Source organism: Poecilia reticulata, linkage group LG16 (assembly GCF_000633615.1).
Source record: "Poecilia reticulata strain Guanapo linkage group LG16, Guppy_female_1.0+MT, whole genome shotgun sequence".
Taxonomy (NCBI): Eukaryota; Metazoa; Chordata; class Actinopteri; order Cyprinodontiformes; family Poeciliidae; genus Poecilia; species Poecilia reticulata.
Window position 1 is genome coordinate 178351 of NC_024346.1, and position 20006 is coordinate 198356.

The window sequence follows — 20006 nt, forward strand, 5'->3', positions numbered from 1 at the left end:
TACCATTCAGCATGGTTACCATTCAGCATGGCTACCACTCAGCATGGTTACCATTCAGCATGGTTACCATTCCAAATGGCTACAACTCAGCATGGCTACCGCTTAGCATGGCTACCACTCAGCATGGCTACAGTTCAAAATGGCTATCGCTCAGCAGGGCTATCATAAACATGGCTACCTGTATGGAGTAGCCGCTGAAGCAGCTGTTGAACTTCTCCCTGGTCAGCGTGTAAAGGTTCCACACGTAGTTTAGCGTGAAGAAGAAGGACGCCATGTACAGAACCTGAAACAGAACAAAACGGTCCGTCTGGTTCTGACAGTAACGGGTTAAACCAGCAGCTCAGACGGACAATATGTAGGTCAGGCGTGTTTTTGTGTCCTGGTTCTGCTGCTCCATTTCCTCCTCAGTGACCCAGTTCAGGATGAGTTCTGGTTGTTTGAGCCAAATGGGCCGAATCGGATCAGAACATTAAACAGATGAAGCTGTGACGAAGCGCCACGTTCTCCTGGGCCCACCGCCTCCCACCTACAGGTCCAGTTCAGGTTCTGTCCCGCTCGCTTTCTAAATGCACCACGTGGTGTGAAAATGCCGTCATGGCTTTGAAAGCGCTCTGGGTTTCACATCAGCATCCAAACCCAAACCGCGAAATACCGGAGCGGAAAGAGGAACCGCCGGTCCGAGACTCAGATCCAACCCGGTTTGACCCACAGGCAGCAAATCAGGACAAAATGGAGGAACAAGCCAACAAAGACCAAGAACTCAGGTTCTGATGACTGGACCGAGTCCAAACGATCTGCGAACCACACGCAAAACAGAACTTTATATGTTCACAGCTTTTGTCTTCCTACTTGGTCCGTCTGCCGGAATTATTTTTATTTCCTTTTTAAGTTTGAGAAAAACCATCCATCCATTTTCTAACACCGTTTATCCCTCAGTGGGTCAGGAGGAGCTGCTGCCTCTCCAGATAACGATCCGGGCGAGAGGCGGGGTCACCTGGACGGGTCACCAGTCTGTCGCAGGGCAACAGAGAGACACACWCACACCTAGGGACAATTTGGAGAGATCAATTAACCTGACAGTCATGTTTCTGGACTGTGGGAGGAAACCGGAGTACCTGGAGAAAACCCACCATGAACAGGGAGAACATGGAGACTCCATGCAGAAAGACCGGGAATTGAACCCAGAACCTTCTTGCTGCAAGGCAACAGCTCTACCCACTGCACCACTGTGCAGCCCGTTTGAGAAAAACCGAGGGTTATAAATTGGAGAAAGTCGTTATCTAGCTAGCTTTGCTGCACTTAGCGCCGCTGTTTACGCATGCGCAGTGAAAAAAAGTGTTTTACTTCTTCTTCTTCTTTGTTATAATGGCGGTTGACCACTACCGCCACCAACTGGTGGCCAACCAGTGCCATCGTAAGTGACTGGTGCTTTCTTTTAAAATGACGTGATAAGTGACGGGCTGACGTGGTTTTCGTGTCATGTGATCTACCCTCGCTGTCTTTGTGACCGACTACTGACCCCCCAGGATCCATCTGGGTTCAAGCCAGATGTAAAACCCAAACCTGCTGCTGCGGCGGGAAAACCCCAGACAGCAGCTTCCACTGCAGCTCCTGCTGTCAAAAATAMAACCTGAAGGCACTAAACTTTACTTTCAGAGGAACTTCTTAAAGCTGAAAACACAATGTTTAATCTTTAATATGAGGAAAACACTATGATCTGAATCTGAATCCATTTTATTCACTTTGAACTTTGACCTTTTCTCATTCAGCTACTTTCTCCTACTGCTCTCCGATTTGCATCATTTGCTGTTATTTCAACTCAGAGATGATAATYTGTCATTTATCATTTATTTTGTAATAAATGATCAACTTTGATCTACTGTTAGGATGAATTTCAGTTACTGACGATAAAATACTAAATAATTTTTTACTTTTATTTCCTTAGTTTSGTGATTTAAATCACACTTTGTAGTTTTATGTGAGGAGTTTTGACGGATCCTGTTTCATGAACGATATTCATGCTTGTTTTTCAGTTACCTGAAAAATAAGTGATATAGTTTTATTTTTATCTTAATTTTTATAATTATCACAATAATAGCACAAAGTAAAAGCCTTAAATTAACTTTATGATTTCTGAGTTTTTTCTCTATGAAACATGTTGTGAATTTACACCAAAGAAATAAAGTGATTGATTTTAAACTCGTTTGGTTCTTTTGCACGTTTCCATGTTTTATTCAAGATGAAATTAGAAACCATGAAGGTTTTTCTCCTCAACTGTCTTTGAAAACAAACAGTTTCTGAGTTGAATCCACTGAAATGTTTCCGTGTCCGTGTTTGTGACCCAGACTGAGTCCAGCCGTGAGTTTCTGGTTCTGATGCTGTTCGTGTCCAGGCTGCGGTTTCTCTCCGCTGTTTGAGGAAGCTGAGATTTTCTAACAGTGACGGCTTTGAGGAGGAAAGACGAGCCACTTCCTGATAAAACTCACGGAAATCCCTCAGACTTCCCCAGAGAGCCTCCCCCAGCGGCGCGGCGCGGTGCGGCGGCGGCGCGGCGGCGGCCGTTACCTGCTCCACGGTGTGCAGGTTGTAGCACAGAACGCTCAGGTGGTCGCAGCGCTGAGAGTACAGGATGGCGCCGATCAGCCAGCAGGCGGCGAGCAGCAGGTCGGCCACGCTCAGCTGGAACAGAGGCTGCAGCTGCAAACAGGACAGCAGCGGTCAGACACCTGACCTCTGACCCCAGAGGWCAGCTGGACGCACCCATACGATGGGACTGACCTCGGGAGTCTGACCGAGTCTGGGAATAATCAGGAAGATGATGGAGCCGGAACCAACGATGCTGCAGATATTCAGAGAAAATGTTTAAAAACCGACTGAATTATTATTCAGAGCATTAAAAACACATTAAACAATAAAAAGTCATTYCTGGACTAATTTGGCCAAATTTACTAGTAAATGGCCGATAAATAGTTGTAAAATGTAAATGTCATTTAAAAGGCCAGTTGCAGAAGGTTTTCCTGTTTTCATGCATAAAATGTACAATTTGAGGAGAAACAACTCAAAGCAAAGCTGAAATAAATGTCTAAGAAATKAGCTAACAAGCTAAGCTAAGCTAAGCTAAGCTAGCTTTAGCTAAACGAAGGTAACTTCAGCTAAGCTAAATTAAATGAAACTCAGATCAACTAAACTAACAGCTRCCTGCACCAAGAGGAACTTTGTTGTTTTCTGTCAGTAAGTTACACATTTTGTGCTTTTTTAAAGTAATTTACTATAAACTTAAAATGTATGAAATATAAAAACAAAAATAAAGTTTTTTATTTAAAAATCTGTTAAAGATCTTTGCTTCTCATCTGCCTCTGCACCAAGGTGGCATTTCATCTAAACTGTGTTCATCACCATGGAAACGTCACCTTGACGAACCAGAACCAGAACCGGATCAAGAAGTCCAGAACTAAAATTAACTGGGTTTTTAAAGTAATATTTTAGCCTAAAATCTCTTCCTGCCTGAAATGTCAACGCAGAAACAAATAAATGTCATTTTAAACTGAACAGAGTGAAAACCAGCGAGGGGGAAGAGGAACCGACCTGAACGAGGCCATGAGGAGCTGGACCCACCGGACCGCTTCGTACACCTGCAGGGGAAACAACACGATCAACCCGCCGCTGCAGCCCGACCAGAACCCAGCAGAACCCAGCAGAACGGACCAGAACCCAGCAGAACCGACTAGAACTGAGCAGAATGGACCAGAACCGACCAAGGGTGTAAACCCCCCCTCATTCTTATGGTCATAAACAGGAACGTTTGAAGTTACAGTAAAATGTGGTTTAATTTTTTGTTCAAGCTGAATCATCAGAAATGACTAGAAAGTAAAAATGAATAATAAAAGTTTTTCTCAGTAAACAACCTGCTGAGTTCAAGTTTAACTAAGATTCAGAGAGACTTTGGGGGGTCCGGACCTCCCCGAGCCCCCCGGGATTTACGCCTATGTAGCCGATCAGAACCGACCAGAACCAATGCTGATAAATATGGACCTTCTCTTCACAGTTAATCTCACACAAATATTAACATAAATATAAAATTGTTAATATTTATAGATAAAAATAGAGCTAAATAAATGTTAAGTGAGCTAAACTTTGTTATTAATTCGATAACTAAACTATAGTTTAGCTCACAAACTGCGTTCATCGCTAACTTTATGTTTAAGTTGCTAAATATTTAGCTAACTAAATAAAGTTAAATATTTACTTAGCAAGCTGTTTGTTTGCTTTTACACTAAATGTACAGTTAGCAAATTAAATATAAATTTGCTATTAAATGCATCTCATTTGCTAAAGTGAGGATTTTGAGCAAAATATTTCGTAACATTTCTAAATGAAGGAACAAACATGGTGAAAATATGAATTTATATTTTCCCTCACAGGTTCAGTAACACAAATTAATGCTGTTMATTTCTGACTGTAACTTTACAAACAGCTTCATTCTATGTCAGAGACCCAAGTTACTAAATCCAGTTTCTGGATCCACTAGGAATCTGAACTGTTTGAGGGATTTATGAGGAGAATCTGCTGGCGGTGCAGTGGATCAGCGGTCCCGGTTCGATTCCCTGGGACTCCTGAAAACSTCATCAGAGCCTGTCAGTCTGCGCGGAGGGAATAATAACCCACACGCCCCGCGGCGTTAAAACTACTGAAATAAACGAAAAGATAGAAATAATCAGTTCATTACATGTTTATAGAGTTTCTACACAAATGAGAAAAATATGAAAAAAATCCACAATTTAAGGGAATAAAATTAGTGAATTTTCAAAAGTTTAAATTTTATGTTCCAATAATCAAATATAAAAACTTCCTTTTCCAGATGCAACTAAAATAATGAGTTTTTGCTCCTTTTCCAGGTCATTTCTCAGCTTTTATGAATGAGGGAGTGAAACGGACCGACATGGTTAAATCAACCGGACTCACCTGGGTCCAGTCCACGGCCGCCGTGGTGTTGGCCTCCGGGCTGCGGGGGAAGCTGAGCGTCAGCGGGGGCAGCATGCTGGCAGGATGGGGGTCTCTGGAGGAGCAGAACCAGGAACTGGAGCTGGGGATCAGCCGCAGGTCTTTATCCTGCGGGGGGGCGGGGCTTAGCCGCGTTAACCCCGCCCACCTGGCGGAGCTGCAGGTTCGTCTCTGGCGTCAGGAGGCAGATGCTGGTTTTCTATCGACTGTCTGATGGCAGCTGGAACTCGGTTCTGATCCACTCAGGAGGTTCTGACCTCTCCTGGAAACAAACCCGAACCACAGAGTTACTGTGAAAACGGATCATTTAATGACCCGCTGGCGCCCCCTGCTGGAGGAAATCCAGACCWACTTCTGCCCTCATCRGGTCGTTTCCATCAGGACGGAATCTGGGTTCAGCCTGGTGAYGGTTCCACTGCAGSCCTTCCATGTTGTTGCTTTTCTAATATTCATTTGGGTTTAAAAATGAGTTTCTAGTCTGGAAGGAACAGAAACGGGTGAAGTTTGGTGAGAAACTAAACATTTCAGAGACTTTAGCTGCTTTTCTGCCTGGAGGTTCAACTATCCAAGCTACCAGATCTGAAATCAGCCGCCATCTGACGTCATGTGGGACCATTAACAATAATTTTAGATGTTTTTCCTCCTTCAGTCGGTCGACCCGGTTCTACTGGACCCAGAACATCTGCTGCTCCTCCAGCTGCTCTGAGTCAAACCAACCTGTTCCCCTCCTGGCCTGTGGGGGCGCTGCACCAAGAACCACTGAAGGAAACGACACAAAAACCTCTGAAGACACTGAGAGCAACTTCCTGCTTCACCAGATGGAAACAAGATGGAGGATTTTAGCGGCTGGAGGATTTCTCTTTAGGCTAAAGACCAGGAGCCATTTCTGCTGCTAGCGCTAGGCTAGCATGCTAGCTTTGGTTGCATTTACCCAGAATGCCCTGCGCTGTAGTCCACTTCCTGCTGTTGGAGCGGTCTCTGGTCCGCTTGGCGTTCAAACCGAACCAGAGTTCACTTCAACTGAACCCAGACTGAGGTCTGGAGGTCAGAGGTCGATTAGCGTTCACACCTCATCAACCGAACCGGACTTTGACTAGGCAAACGGACTGGAGTTGGATCAAAGCCTTAGGGAACCAGATTTGGGTCCAACTGGGAGAAAAAGTTTCCACCTTCAGGAAACTGGAAATAGTAACAGTAGCGCTGCGCCACCTGGTGGACGAACCAGAACCAGGCTGGACCGTATTGGGTTTGGTGGAACCAGCAGCGAAGAACTCCTTGACCTGGGAGTTATCGGTAACTAAACGACCTCTGACCTCTGTGGATAAATGAGACTCAAACTCTACATCAGAAACTTTCACTTGGATCAAATTTTTATTGTGGAGAATCTGATAATTTCGTGCTGAACGTCTTGGTCCGGCTCTCACCGGGCCACCGGGTCACCGGGCCACCGGGTCACCGGGTCACCGGGCCACCATCCGACTGCTGGCTGGAGTCTCTGCTTTGTTTGGCCCTTCTGAGCTCCTGTAGGAAGTTTAGCAGTGAATCTCTCGGGTCACGTGATTCTGAGGTGACCTTCATTGGTTTTTCGTCGACTCCTCCGCCGCCGCCGGGTGGAGCTGCGGCTCGTCGGATTCGTGCTTCCTCATGTGCTTCCTGAAGATGCGGGCGCCGCTCAGGTTCTTCCTGCAGACGCTGCAGTAGTATGGTTGAGCGTCGGAGTGAACGTCGATGTGGTAGGTGAGCTCCAGCGCGCGGCTGAAGCTCTTGCTGCACAGCGGGCATTGGTAGCGGACGCCCGAGTGCGTCAGCTGGTGGTTCTTCAGGACGCACAGCTGCTTGAAGGTCTTGGGGCAGACGGCGCAGCGGAAGGGCCGGGCGTCGGTGTGGACGCGCTGGTGGCGGCGCAGGGCGCTGGAGAAGGTGAAGCTCTTGCTGCAGACGGTGCAGGTGAAGGGCTTCTCGCCGGTGTGGATGCGCTGGTGCTCCGTCATGTGGACGTGCTGCACGAAGCTCTTCCTGCAGGTGGGGCACTGGAACGGCCGCTCGCCGGAGTGGATGCGCAGGTGCTTCTGCAGCGCCGAGGCCTTGAAGCAGTCGCGGCCGCACACCGGGCAGCAGCTCTTGGATTTTCCCGTGGCGCTGCCGTCTGCCGGCGGGTCGGAGCGGATCTTTGGACCTGCTGGAAACACGAAGGGTCGGTCAGGAGCTGCCGGGTTCAACACGCCGCTGTCAGGTGGGTCAGCAGCACAAGAAGCTCTGCTGACGCATTTCAGAATGATTTCAGTGACCTCTGACCTCTGGTAAGGTTCTGATCCGGTCCTGATTCAATTCATTCCTTAACGATAGCCCATCAGTCCAAACAGCACAAAGCTAATGTTAGCCTATCGTGGCTAATAGTCAGCAGATGAAGTGGGCAACCCAGTGGGTGACCAGGGCAGCCATGCTAGTCAGTAGCTCCTCCAAAGCTAATGCTAACTAGCAGTTAGCATTAGCCACTCAGTTAGCAGTGCTGCTCTATCAATCAGATCAGCAACGTCCGAGTGGAGGTAGCCTCCTGCTACGAGGAAGTAGCCACAGCTGGGAGGAGAATCGTCTTAGTTTTGGCCCTGATCTTGTGCCGTATGTATTTATCTGATGCAACTGGAACCTCAGAGCTAATGAACAAACGGACCGGATCAGAACCGACCCAGCCTGCTTTACCAGTCTACTGAGAAATCAGGACCAGAACCATGGCAGAACCATGTGAACCGGGTCAGAACCGTGGTCGTACCGCGGCGCTCCGGTTCCCAGCGCTCTTCCTCTCCATCAGAGTTGATCAAACCACTGACATCCTCTTCCTCCTGCTGCTCGCTTTGGCTCCCACCCTGGTCGCCATGGTTACGGGCGTCAGGGACGAGGTCAGAGGTGGAGGGGTCACCGGGTCGGCGCTGGAGGGAAACGGGAGGAGAAGTTTCAGGCTCAACCAGAACCTTAAACCAGTTGTGAGTAAACTGGTTCCTCACCTCGTCCTCCACACCTTCATCCTCCTTCATCGTCATCACGGTTTTCTTCTTCTGGGCGCCGGTCCGCATGTGGAGCCAGAACACCTGGAACAGAACCCGGGTCGGTCAGCAACATGGAACCCAAAGCAGCTGCTGTCCCTCCAACTCCACTCGGATCAGTACGGAGAGAAATCTGGCCCAATACTAAAAATCATAGCCCACATTTATGCAGTTTGCCGTTTTTCTGATTTTGTTTGAGACTCTCTCACTGACCAATAGGAACGCGCCTTCCTGCCTCGCATCAGAGGAAGTCCCACCCCCCGAACAAAACATGTAAAATGTGATTTGAAAACAATACAATTTATAAAACTTGAAAAAAATCACATCTCAAAATTTTAGGTCAAACTATTGCAAACGTGTCATAAATTACTCTCAGAATGTATTTTTTGACAGACCTGCATTTTTTCAAATTGTAATTTTTTTAACATTTTCTTCTCTTTCAATAATTTTGGAACCAATTTCTCTCCGTATCTCAACAGAATTCCTTGAGGACTGATGATGTTTTGGCTCATTGTTCTTCCGTCAAACCATCTGGAGGTCAAAGGCAAACAGCTGACAGGTGGATCAGACAGAAACAGTAAACCTGGACAGTTCTGATGGTTCTGGTCACCTTGTCGGCCGGGTCCGGCAGCCGGCCCTCCCTGATATGGACCCTCATGTGTTCCCGTAGCAGGCAGGGCTTCAGGAAGCTCTTGGAGCAGATGTTGCAGCTGTGGTTCCTCTTCTTCCTCGCCGCCGGACTCCTGCAGGTCGTCTGGGTCTCTGGGCCCGGCGGACCCGGCGGTTCCGGCCGCAGGTTCTCTGAGACCTCCTGGGCCTCCAGGTTCTTCTCTGACTCTGTCCTGGCAGGGATCGGGTCTGCAGAACCAAAAACACAGAGAGGAAGAGTCATAAACCCAACAGAACCAGCAGACTTCTGGACCCAGACGCTCCCTGAAGCCAAAGTTCTGATTTTCTCACCAGTCAGTGAAGGCAGCGACTCGTCACTGCGGCTCTCCACCTGCAGGGCGGCGCTGGTTCCGTCCAGAAGCTCGTCTGGGTTCTGGAACCAACAGAAGGTAAAATGTTTCAACCAGAACCAGCAGGAGGGCTCAGATCCGAACTCATCGGAGATGTTCTGGTCCATGTTTGTGACTTTTAAAGGGCCAGTATCATGTAAAATCTAACTATTATTCCCTGTAGTGTTGCTTTGATTCTTCCATGTTTCAGAAATACTTTAATCTCCATGGCAACCATTCAGCTGTGAAAAACACCTGGGTGGACCTAGCCCCGCCTCCAAGGTGCAGCTCCTCCCCCTCTCAGCTCCTTCAGACTAGCCAGCAGCAATTAGCAAACAGCTGCTGAGCTCATTACAGGACCCACTTCTCCTGTAGAAACGTTAAAGCGTTAACAGAGGAGCCATGTTGAGATTACTTCCTGGAGGCGGAGCTTCAGGAAGAGGAGGAGCTTCTTAAAGAGACAGGCGCAGTTTCAAGTCATTAAATTAGGAATAACTTGTTTTTTGGTCATATTTAATACATTCAGCATTTTCATAACTGAAGGCAACAGAGACCTGATTGTGCTATAAAATAGAAAGCACATAATACTGCCCCTTTAAATCAGCTGGAGTTTAAAACCCTCCAGTTTCTCTCTCCTCACCGGTTCTGGTGAATCCGGACCGCCGGGCGGCGTGGTGTCGGCCCGGCGGTCCGGCCGGCTGTGGATCTCCTGGTGCTTCCTCAGCGCTCTCAGCACGGTGAAGCGCATCTTGCAGACGTCGCACTGAAACGGCCGCTCCCCGGTGTGGGAGCGCAGGTGGTCCTTCAGCCGGGACGCGCGAGTGAACGAGCGGCCGCAGACGTCGCAGGAGAACCGGGTCGCGGCGTGGTGCCGCCGCTCATGATCCTTCGCCTCTTTGACAGAGGAGAAATGCTCTTGACACAGGAAGCAGCGGAGAGCAGCTTCTTCCTGCAGGATCAGAGGTTTAGCTTAGCGCTTTAGCACGTTTGCTAACTTTAGCACACTTAGCTTCTCTTACTCAATTTTTCTAGATAATTCGCAGGAGCTAATTTCCTTGGCTCTGAGGGAACCTTTCATTTAAATAACGTTTGACATCCGAGTTCAGTTTCTGGTTATTGGCAGTTAGGAATTCAGAATAGTAGTTTATATTCATGCATGCTCTTATTTTGAAGTATGGTTACATATCAACTCTAGTTCCTACTCCCACATTCTTCACTGATGCAGCAAATGATGTCATTCTCTACCCATAATGCATCGCAGTAGGTCCACAGTGAACGGTCTAAAATCTGCTGATGCTCTCTGACTGAAGCGCTAATGTGGCTAGTTAGCAACAGAGTTAGCAAAACTCAACAGGTCGCCGTGAAATGACAGATCTGACGTTGAACACCTGTAGACATAAACACCATGTTGATGTAACGCATTAGCATAAGCAAAATGAATATTTATGCTGGCGGTGCAGCATTGGTGTTCAATAGTTGTATATTGGTTCGGTGCTTTAGAGGAATGGTTCACACTTTACCATTAGTTCATTTCCACTAATTGACCTCTGACCTTCTCCAGGGTTCCATCGGCGTGTTTCTGCAGGTGTTTCTTCAGGAGACTCGGCCGGTTGAAGCTCCTCCCACACAGCGAGCAGGGGTGGAGTTTGCGTCCCGTGTGGTTCCTCACATGATCCCGGAACGACGACGCGGAGGAGAAGGTTTTCCCGCACAGCGAGCAGGAATGCTGCTTCTGCTCCTGGTGGGTCTTCAGGTGGTCGGACAGGCCACTGCGGGAGGCGAAGCGTTTGGGGCACAGCGAGCAGGAGAACGGTTTCTCCCCGGTGTGGGTGCGCTCGTGCTGGACCAGGTAGCGGCGCTGGACGAAGCCCCGCCCACACAGGGAGCAGCTGAAGGGTTTCTCTGGGGAGTGGATGAGGAGGTGGCGGCGCAGGCAGCCGCGCTGGGCGTAGCTGACGCCGCAGTCGGGACAGGAGTACGGCTTCTCCCCGGTGTGGACCCGCTGGTGCACCAACACGTTCACCTTCTTGGTGAAGCGCTTCCCGCAGACGGAGCAGCTGTGCGGCTTGTAGCCGTAGTGCGTGGCGACGTGGTCGGCCAAACGGGCCGGGCCGGCGAACTCCCGGCCGCACAGCGAGCAGCGGTGGCGCCGTTTGGGTTTGGGTTGGTCCGAGGCCGGTTCTGGAGTAGAGCAGAAACTCTGGCGGTCAGGAGGCATCGGCGGGCCTGAGGGAACCAGAACCCGATCAGAACCCATTGGAACACCATCAGAATGCGATCAGGATCAGAACCCGATCAGAACTTTCACCGTCCAGATCAGAAGTTCTGATCATCTCTGAACAGAACTGGACCAGGTTCTGATCAACACTGAAGGTTCTTTCTGGACTTTCACATTTCTATCATCGAGCCGATTGTAACACTAACATCTTAACTTCATATTTTTTTAAGAAAATGTGGTTTTCTGTGATAATCTGTCACTGATGGTTTTAGTTGTGTGGTTTTTATTTCAGTTTTATTTTCGGTTGCTGCATTTTACTTTCAATGTTTCTGTTTAATTAAAGTTTATTGGCCTTGAACTTTCACTTTATGCCGTTATCAATAGATTAGTTGAAGAAGCCTTCCTCTCCTCCTGCAGCTCTACTCTTCCTCTCAGCCTGGAACCTGAGCAGCTCCACCAATCAGGAGCCGCGTCAGAGCAGATCCCACCCCTCTCTCCTGCCTCTCCTCCTATCAGCTCCTCGTCTTCCATCCACCTGCAGTTATCCCAGTTAAGCCAGGGGTGTCAAACTCCAGTCCTCGAGGGCCGGTGTCCTGCAACTTTTAGAAGTGCCTCTGCTGCACCACCTGAACAGAATAATTAGGTCATTAGCAAGGCTCTGGAGAACTGAGGAGGTAATTAAGCCATTTGATTCAGGTGTTTTGTACCTGTGGCACATCTAAAAACTGCAGGACAGCAGAGGACTGGAGTTTGACACCCCTGAGTTAAGCCCTTTTCTCCTGACTTAGTGTCTACAGAATATAATAAGAGTATAAACTACTCAGATTGACCCAGATGTGCTGCTGTTGGTGGTTTTCCTGCATGTTTGGGCTGAATGCAGCTCTGACCTTCGTCTCCTCCTTCCTCCTCTTCCTCCTTCACTTCATTCATCATCTTCTCTCATCTRGGCCTCTGGAAAARCTCACTCACGTCTCTGAAGGGCAAAGAAACAAAAATCCACAGCTTGATCTCAAATGTGTGATTTTAAATCAATGAAAAAGTTTATTTCTAAAAAGTAAACAATGCTAATCATCACAATAAGAAATATTCTGACTGTTAAAGGCTACACACCGACTCTCCTTCGTGGTTTATTGAGGTTTTTATCAATCAGATTAACGCGTGTACATATTTAATGAACCACATTAGCCATTATTTAAAACATTTGGCAACAAATAGAACTTCAGCCAATCAGAGAACACAATGGATATCATTTCAGCCAACCAGAGAGCAGTAGCAGCTAACGCTATTACACCGCCGGCTAATTAGCAAATAAAAGCTGATTTATCTTAATTAACCCTCACCGCAAAATCAGAAGCAAACCTCAGCAGTAGAATGCAAAGTAATTGTAGCCGAAAAATATCCACAACTGCCTCTTTTACCGTCAGAAATCCGGCCCACACCGGCCCGGGCAGCTAGCGTGGAGCTAATAGGAACAGTTCGGGTGGCTCCGACCGTTGAAGGTCCAGTTTGTTCCGTTTAAAGGCGTAAACCGTCAGTTAAAGAGTTTCAGAGATCCGTGGCTTCATGTTGGAGGTTTTCTGTAAACGACAGCAGAGAAGAAAGAAACCAGGACCGAAAAAAATGCAAGTAAAAAAGTAGATACTGTAGCTCATTGGCTCAGTGCTGCCACCGCGGGCAGGAGGGTGGTACTACAACAACAACAAACGTAACGGTATTAAAATGAATTTCCTTGTAGAAGTGAATGGAAATTAAATTTTTTATTACGAATAACGAAATAAGAACAATTATTTACGAATATTTTGGACGGGACGTTAATTTAATTTATAATACATTATTATTAGCTTTTACTTTACATTCAGGTATAGTTTGATGATATATGTCAGGGTTTTTGAGACAAATATTTAAATGAACTGAACTCTTTAGTGACACATTTAGTAAACAGACTCTGTTTCATGCTGTTAATACTGAAGAAGGTTAAGAGAAGTTAAAAAGCAGAAGTGGTTGTTTGTTCTCTTCCTGTCAGATCTGCTCAGAATTTTCATCAGTTTAAGAAATTCATCACCAGCTTTTGATTGAGTTGTGTTTTATGCTACAACTTCAACATTATTCTGTACTTTGGAGCAGATCTGTTTCTATAAAGTTCAACATGAATAAAAGTGACATTGATTATTGTTGCTGTGGTATTTCTGGAACATAAGTCAGTTCTGGCCTCAGTCTAGTCAAAGTAAATTCCGTTTGATGTGTTTGCTTATTACCAGCTGCAGATGTTTACATCTCTAAACATTCATATTTATACTGTTTTCATGGACTGGCTGCTCTTCATCTTCACGTCCAGAAATAATTATTTCAATAATTACGAACCAATTATTGAAATAATTGTCAGCTAGTTTAGTAATCAATTAATTAATTAACTGGAGTGTAAAGTCTCAAAGATCAATTTCTGAAAGAACACCAACATTAATTAACAYATATCTGTGTCAAATACATAAAGATGGGATCAAATGAAGTCTGAATCCTTCCAGCTGACAAACTTTCATTAAATTGATTCTTGTTCAGTTTCAGACAAAATCAACTCAAGTTTGTAACCAAACAGTTTTATTGATCATCTATAATCAAACACATGAGCCCCAGCTACTGCTTCTTCTTCACCACGTGAGCACAGTCATATTTCCCTCGGACCACAGTCAGCTTGACTCCGGGCAGGTCCTGGGTTTTGCCCCCCTGCACCAGAACCACGTTGTGCTCCTGCAGGTTGTGTCCCTCCCCGGGGATGAACACCACCGCCTCCTTCCCGTTGGACAGCCGGACGTGGGCGCACTTCCTGTTGGCCGAGTTGGGCTTCTTGGGCTTCCGGATCATCGTCTTCAGGATGACGGCTTTGAGCTGCGGCCGGCCGAACGTGGCGCCCAGAGCCTTGGGGGGAACCTTGGGCTTCCCCTGGCGGTGCATCTGGTTGAGAGTGGCCATGGTTCTGGAGAGGAGCGGCCCGGTCCAGGAGGAGGAGACCCGGGTCGCTGCAGACACAGAGCAGAACAGCTGCTCATGTTCAACCCACAAAAATGATTTGTGCTTCAGCTGAATTCACCACGGGGAAAATATTTTCCTGTGGCTGTTGTTTCAGTTTCCCCGGATGTTTCTGTCCAGAGCAGAGAAACTTTTTCCCCTCAGGAGGAAACTCACCGTGAAGCAGCAGCTCCAGCGCCGGACGGAGGCTCCGGAGGGACATTCCTGAAACTAAGAGCATCAGAACCGGGATCCAAGTCAAACAACACGGGATTAAATCATCCGAATAAATGAGCCTTTATTTCTGTTATCCCGACATTCATCATCTCAAATTCTCCCTTCTGAAATATTTATCCAGAATAGAATAAATCTGACCCATAGAATCATTTCGCATTTCAGCAAAGCTCGTTTTCGGGTCGGTACAGAACCAGAACCTCAGATTATTCCTGCTCGGATTCACTGCCTCGTGTCTCAGAGTTAATCTCGGGTCACACAAGCCGAATTATGAGGAAACTCCTACAGAATTTAAATTATTTTCTAAAGTCTCCTCTGGAGCATTTCATCAGGTAAAACGTTTCTCTTCATGGAATCTGGTCAAGCTAACCTCTGTTAGCTTTCCGGTGCGGCCCTCCGACGCTTTCTTCATCTAAAGCTACAAACCTGCTCAGATGATTCGGAACAACCCGTCCGAACCGAACACTACTTAGAATCCAGAACCTGGAGAAAACATTTCATTTAACACTTAATTGAAGGACATCACGGTACGGCGCGAATGACAGGATGTCCTTTAGAGGGTAAAGAAGCACTTCCGGTGGGTTTAACGACAAAATAAAAGATGTAATTTCAAAATAAAGGCTTAATTTTCTTAAAAGGCTCGTGAGATCAGTTAACTCCGAGTTAATATCAAAGCTGTTAAAGTTTATATAAATCTCATTTGAGCATAAACAGAGCAAATTAAGAGCTTCTGGCGGGATATTTGAGATTAAATGGATGAAATATTGTTTTATAAAAACTTGAAGTGGAAAATTTACTGCAATAAATTGTTATTCTCTGTGTTCTTCCTCATCTGACTGGAGGCAGGTCAGTCCATCACAGGACAGATCTCAAGGTTCTCTGGTCTTATTATTATTGATCAGAATATCAGCTTTATGGATCTGGTTAGTCCAGACTTATAAACACCAAGGAGCGTCTTTCAAAGTCCATCTAATCATTAAAGTCAGTCCTGATAAAACCCATTAGTTCACAGTCGAAGGTCCGTCGGCTCCTCCATCAGCAGATCTGTATCAGGACCTGCTGCTACTCATTAACCAGGGCCACCTGCACAGGTGAGGACCGGCCGAGCGCCCGGCAGTCGCAGTGAGGCTGAAGATGAGGCTGGAGGTCTTCCTGGTGCTGATGGCGGCGAGCGGCGTCGGCGGGAAGCCGCTGAGCAGCAGGGAGGAGAAGAAGACCAAGCTGCTGCTGGTGTCGTTCGACGGGTTCAGGTGGGACTACGACCAGGACGTGGACACGCCGCACCTGGACCGCATGGCCCGGGACGGGGTCAAGGCCAAATACGTCACCCCCCCCATGATGACCATGACGTCGCCGTCACACTTCACCACCATCACAGGTCTGGAGCGCCGCTGGACGGCCTTAAACCGAGCAGTTTGATTTCCTTACTGGTCAGGAACAATCAGTCATGAAGGAGAAGAGAAACTGACATTTCAGCTCAGAGCAACAGAAACCAAACATCTGAAGCTCTGGGTGGACGGGAGGCAGCAGCAGCAGGAACCACATTTTGGTTCCAGTCTCTTCTTCTGTCAGTCAAACCGTTTTATTTGGGAGGATTTTAATTAAAACCAATAAATGGGAACAAATTGTGCTCCTGTTAGAGTCTTAGACCCAGAATCCTCCTGAGGGGAGTCAGAGCTCCACCTCAAACTGATCTGGAGAAATTTGGCGTCAAGCGTTTTGGTTTGTGCAGCACAAATTTTAAAGATATTAATAAAAAGGTAACAAGGCACAAAGATTTAAAACTAAATTTATTAGATCTAAAGAAGGAGACCAGCTGCACTGTGGTCTGAAAATGATCCGGTTCTGAAGCTCTGCAGATCAGAACCAGCTACAGGACAAGAAATATAATCTAATCCTGCATTCCTAGATTATTTCTGGATTATTGATCGCTGCTTATCGGCACTATCAGCTGGTCTGGGTTGTGCTGATCTTCTTGTCGGTAAGTGGAGGTTTATGGCCGCATTAGATACCATCAGATGTTTGCTGATTCCTGGCTGATCAAACAGGAAGTGAAGGTTTAGACCGTTTCCTGCAGGAGACGTGAGAAGCACCTGAGCCTGAATCACTCAGGAAAAATCTGGATTTTCACCTCAAGAGGCCAGAAAATGTTTAAATCAACAAACTTTCTGGCTTTATAAGAGTCACAACAATTCCAACTCTTTAAAAAATTACTTTTGTGAGGAAAAATTTGCTGAATTATCCGTTTTTGTTTAATGTTGCCCCTTATTTAAAAAAGGCTATAAACAGGATTTCAATATGAAATCCATAATTCTGTAAACATTTCGTCTGATTTTATTCACTCCGTCCAACAGAGACAGTTTAGATGTGATGAGCTTTAAACTCACTGCTGCAGACACAATACTGTAAACACGAACCAGCAGGGGGCGCCGTTTGCTGGCTGAAAACGGTCCGACTAAAACCTGCATCACATCCCACAGCCCCGACTCTGAACTGGTTTCACTGGGACTCACCTGCTGCCGTACCTGGGTTGTGTGTTCGGTACCCATTTCGTTAAGTTGTATTTTACATGATCGCTCTTGAAATAGACAACATTTATCAGTATGAGTCCTTCAGGGGCAGGAAAAGAAGCATGTTTGGTTTCATCTCCCCCAATTAGAGATTATGCTGAGTCACGGTGAAAAATGGAGACTGAACACTGATGCAACTAAATATTTAGTAAGCAAAAAAATATTTAAAGTATAAAAATGTGACTCTGCGTAAACCTTTAACTGTCCCAGTTTACCTGAATTCAACCTGATCACCGCTGCTTCACCGAACAGCTAAATCTAACCACCAGATGGCAGCAGTGGACCATGCAGACATTTCTGTTCATGTTTCTCCAGAATCAGAGCTAAATGTCTCGTCTCAGGTAGATGGATAGAAGACCACGAAGTTGTCCACAACTTGATGTTCAACGAAACAACAAACCTGAAAGTTCCCTTCAAAGAGACCCTGAAGAGGTCGGAGTGGTGGGACAACGGAGCGCTGCCGTTATGGATCACGGCTCAGAACCAGGCGAGTCGAGGCGAGCCGGCCTGCAGGAGCTCCAAACGTGACGATAAACCAGTGAATCAAACTGATCTCCTTCTTTCAGGGTCTGAAAACCGCTTCGTTCTTCTTCCCGGGAGGTGGCGCCACCTACGGGGGTCAAAGCGTCAACAGAGTTCGGCTGGCAGAGCCCGGCCACCCTTACACCAATGAGACAGAATGGCGTGAGAACATCGACACGGTTCTGAGCTGGTTCTCAGAGGAGGACTTCGACCTGGTGACCCTGTACTACGGCGAGCCGGACTTCGTGGGCCACAACAAGGGGCCGGACCACCCGGACAGGAAGACCGTCATCCAGCAGGTCGACCGCACCGTCGGCTACCTGCGCGACGCCATCAGCTGGCACGGCCTGAGCGACAGCCTGGACGTCGTCATCACCTCGGATCACGGCATGACCACCGTCAAGAAGCGGCCGCTGGTGGACGAGATCGTCCTCAACAATTACCTGAACCTGATGGAGCTCGCCTCCTTCGAGATCCTGGACTACGGCGGCTTCGGCATCGTGACGCCGCGGCCGGGGAAGGACCAGGAGGTCTACGACGCTCTGTCCAACGCTCCCAATCTGACCGTCTACAAGAAACAGGAGATCCCGGAGAGTTTCCATCTGGGGAGGAGCAAGCGGCTTCCCCCCATCGTGGTCGTGGCGGACCTGGGGTTCAACCTGAACTCGGTAAGGCTCGCCTCGCAGGCCCAGAGGTTTGGTTCTTCACCAAAGAATCAGTGCTACGAGCTTCAGTCCAGGCCCCAGTGGTGTTGAAGAATTGTTCTGTTCGTTTGTTGGCTTCACCAACTTAAGACTTTTTAAGACCATGACAGAAACGTACAAAAGTGGATATGTATTTAAATTACAAATAAAATATGCAATTTAGCCGTAACGCCGATAGTGCCAAAACATTCAGCCCAGAATGAACGAGCTGGAACAGAAGTGAGCCAATGAGAGAGACGATCTTTCTTCAGCAAATTGGTGATTAATTTGTACTTAGTTCATTAAATATGAAAAAAATAAAAAAAGTCAGCTAACTAGCTAGCAAGGGTTTATTAGCCGGTAGTTAGCCGTAGCCTCAACTGCCTCCAGAATGCAATGAAACGTCTGCAAGCGACTCAAATGTTGAAAAATAAAACTGCTACGACAAAATTTAAGACCTGTGGTTAACGTGTTTAACTTACATTTTAATGAATTCAAGACATTTTTATTTCTTACTTTTACACAAATTAAGACTTAATGTGTGGACACCCTGTCAAAGTAAAATCTGATTTACACAAAATAATGAGAAACAAAAAGATTTAACTAGTTGAGGGATTATTTTATACCAGATAAAATAATAAAAGCTGGCGGGACATTTCAACGAGCGACTGGATAAATATTCACTCAGTATTTAACAGACGCATCTTCACGGCGTCAAACTTCTGCTGAATTTTAGCTTAGCTAAAAACACTTTAGCTAACTTTGGAAACGTTTAGCGCACTTAGCTTCCCAAGATCATTTTATCAGCTCAAATGTGAAGCACTAATTTACTCATCTGTTTTAGAAACTTCAGTTTTGGTTCTAAACTATTAAGAATCATTCAAGCAGTTTTAGATTCATGCTCTTATTTTGAAGGCGGTTCCTCTCAGAAACTAAAACATACCTGTACCTGAGGTTTGTTGTTCGGGTTCGGATCTCGTTCTGAGGACTTTCTGCAGCGTCTGACGTTTAATTAAAGATAAAATCAGTTTTTGTTTTCAGATGTAAAACTGTTAAAATGGAGCTTCTGGCTCCAGAGCAGCAGGTGAGGTCAAAGGTCACGCTGCCTCTCTGTTTCTCAGAGGTTCATCGTCTACGTGAACAAAGGCGACCACGGCTTCCACAACGGGGAGATGGACATGAAGACCATCTTCCGGGCCGTCGGACCGAGCTTCAAGCAGAACTTTGTGTCCGACCCGTTCGACAGCATCCACATCTACCCGCTGCTCTGCAGGCTGCTGCGCGTCCAGCCGGCGCCGCACAACGGGTCGCTGGGGGTCACCGAGGTCATGCTGCGGGCCGCAGGTGAGTCCGCTCCGGCCCGCCAGAACCGCACCCAGAACCAGAACCACAGATTAACCCGGGTTTGTCTGCAGGAGAATCCCAGAGGTCCGGTCTGTCCGCCGCCCTGCTGCTGACCGTCCTGCTGGCCAGAGTCCTCTAACCGGGCCAGAACCGGACCAGAACCGCTCACCTCCACATCCAGCTGCAGAACCACTGAAGACATCAAAACGGACCAGAGGTTCTGGTACCAGAACGGTCCGTCAGGATTCTGCATGAAGCTTCTCCATTTGTCTTGAAAATCTGATGATTGTTGAAACGAAACATTTGGATCAGAACCAAACTGACCAGAACCGATCAGAACCAAACAGAACCAAACTGACCAGAACCGATCAGAACCAAACAAAACCAAACAG

General features: G+C 47.1%; 4 protein-coding genes across 12 annotated transcripts in view; 1 reads left to right on the forward strand and 3 right to left on the reverse strand.

The window, feature by feature from the left end:
* tmem116 (transmembrane protein 116) overlaps positions 1–5675 on the reverse strand; it is an 11286-nt gene extending 5611 nt beyond the window's left edge. The window contains exons 1-5 of the mRNA XM_008430649.2: positions 4963–5675; positions 3586–3632; positions 2779–2839; positions 2566–2697; positions 179–283 (exon numbers count right to left, since the gene is read on the reverse strand). Of these exons, the coding sequence (XP_008428871.1) occupies positions 179–283; positions 2566–2697; positions 2779–2839; positions 3586–3632; positions 4963–5037 (420 nt within the window). The 5' untranslated portion in view covers positions 5038–5675. The remainder of the gene's footprint in view (positions 1–178; positions 284–2565; positions 2698–2778; positions 2840–3585; positions 3633–4962) is intronic.
* A 673-nt stretch (positions 5676–6348) lies between these two features.
* On the reverse strand, positions 6349–12946 carry LOC103477495 (zinc finger protein 271-like). Of its 4 annotated transcripts, none has more exons than XM_008430648.2 (9): positions 12677–12946; positions 12146–12231; positions 10593–11266; positions 9681–9989; positions 9003–9084; positions 8653–8900; positions 8004–8087; positions 7772–7928; positions 6349–7177 (listed from the first exon to the last, which is right to left on the reverse strand). In XM_008430648.2, exons 2-9 carry the CDS (start codon positions 12189–12191, stop codon positions 6576–6578), a joined length of 2202 nt encoding a protein of 733 aa, XP_008428870.1. In that variant the 5' UTR covers positions 12192–12231; positions 12677–12946; the 3' UTR covers positions 6349–6575. The 4 variants fall into 4 exon arrangements, with proteins under 4 accessions (XP_008428870.1, XP_008428868.1, XP_008428869.1 ...); XM_008430646.2 differs by having other exon boundaries at positions 6349–7180; positions 12677–12945; XM_008430647.2 differs by having other exon boundaries at positions 6349–7180; positions 12618–12945.
* An 885-nt stretch (positions 12947–13831) lies between these two features.
* On the reverse strand, positions 13832–15082 carry mrps12 (mitochondrial ribosomal protein S12). 5 transcript variants are annotated; one of them, XM_008430645.2, is made up of 3 exons: positions 14922–15082; positions 14439–14486; positions 13832–14272 (listed from the first exon to the last, which is right to left on the reverse strand). In XM_008430645.2, the coding sequence occupies exons 2-3, from the start codon at positions 14482–14484 to the stop codon at positions 13890–13892; spliced, it is 429 nt and encodes a 142-aa protein (XP_008428867.1). In that variant the 5' UTR covers positions 14485–14486; positions 14922–15082; the 3' UTR covers positions 13832–13889. The 5 variants fall into 5 exon arrangements, with proteins under 5 accessions (XP_008428867.1, XP_008428864.1, XP_008428863.1 ...); XM_008430642.1 differs by having other exon boundaries at positions 14439–14492; XM_008430641.2 differs by having other exon boundaries at positions 14439–14489; positions 14871–15082.
* Positions 15083–15360: 278 nt separating this feature from the next.
* On the forward strand, positions 15361–20006 carry LOC103477493 (ectonucleotide pyrophosphatase/phosphodiesterase family member 7). Of its 2 annotated transcripts, XM_008430640.2 has the most exons (5): positions 15361–15873; positions 17407–17552; positions 17632–18255; positions 19392–19614; positions 19686–20006. In XM_008430640.2, exons 1-5 carry the CDS (start codon positions 15630–15632, stop codon positions 19751–19753), a joined length of 1305 nt encoding a protein of 434 aa, XP_008428862.1. In that variant the 5' UTR covers positions 15361–15629; the 3' UTR covers positions 19754–20006. The 2 variants fall into 2 exon arrangements, with proteins under 2 accessions (XP_008428862.1, XP_017164873.1); XM_017309384.1 differs by having other exon boundaries at positions 19392–19981.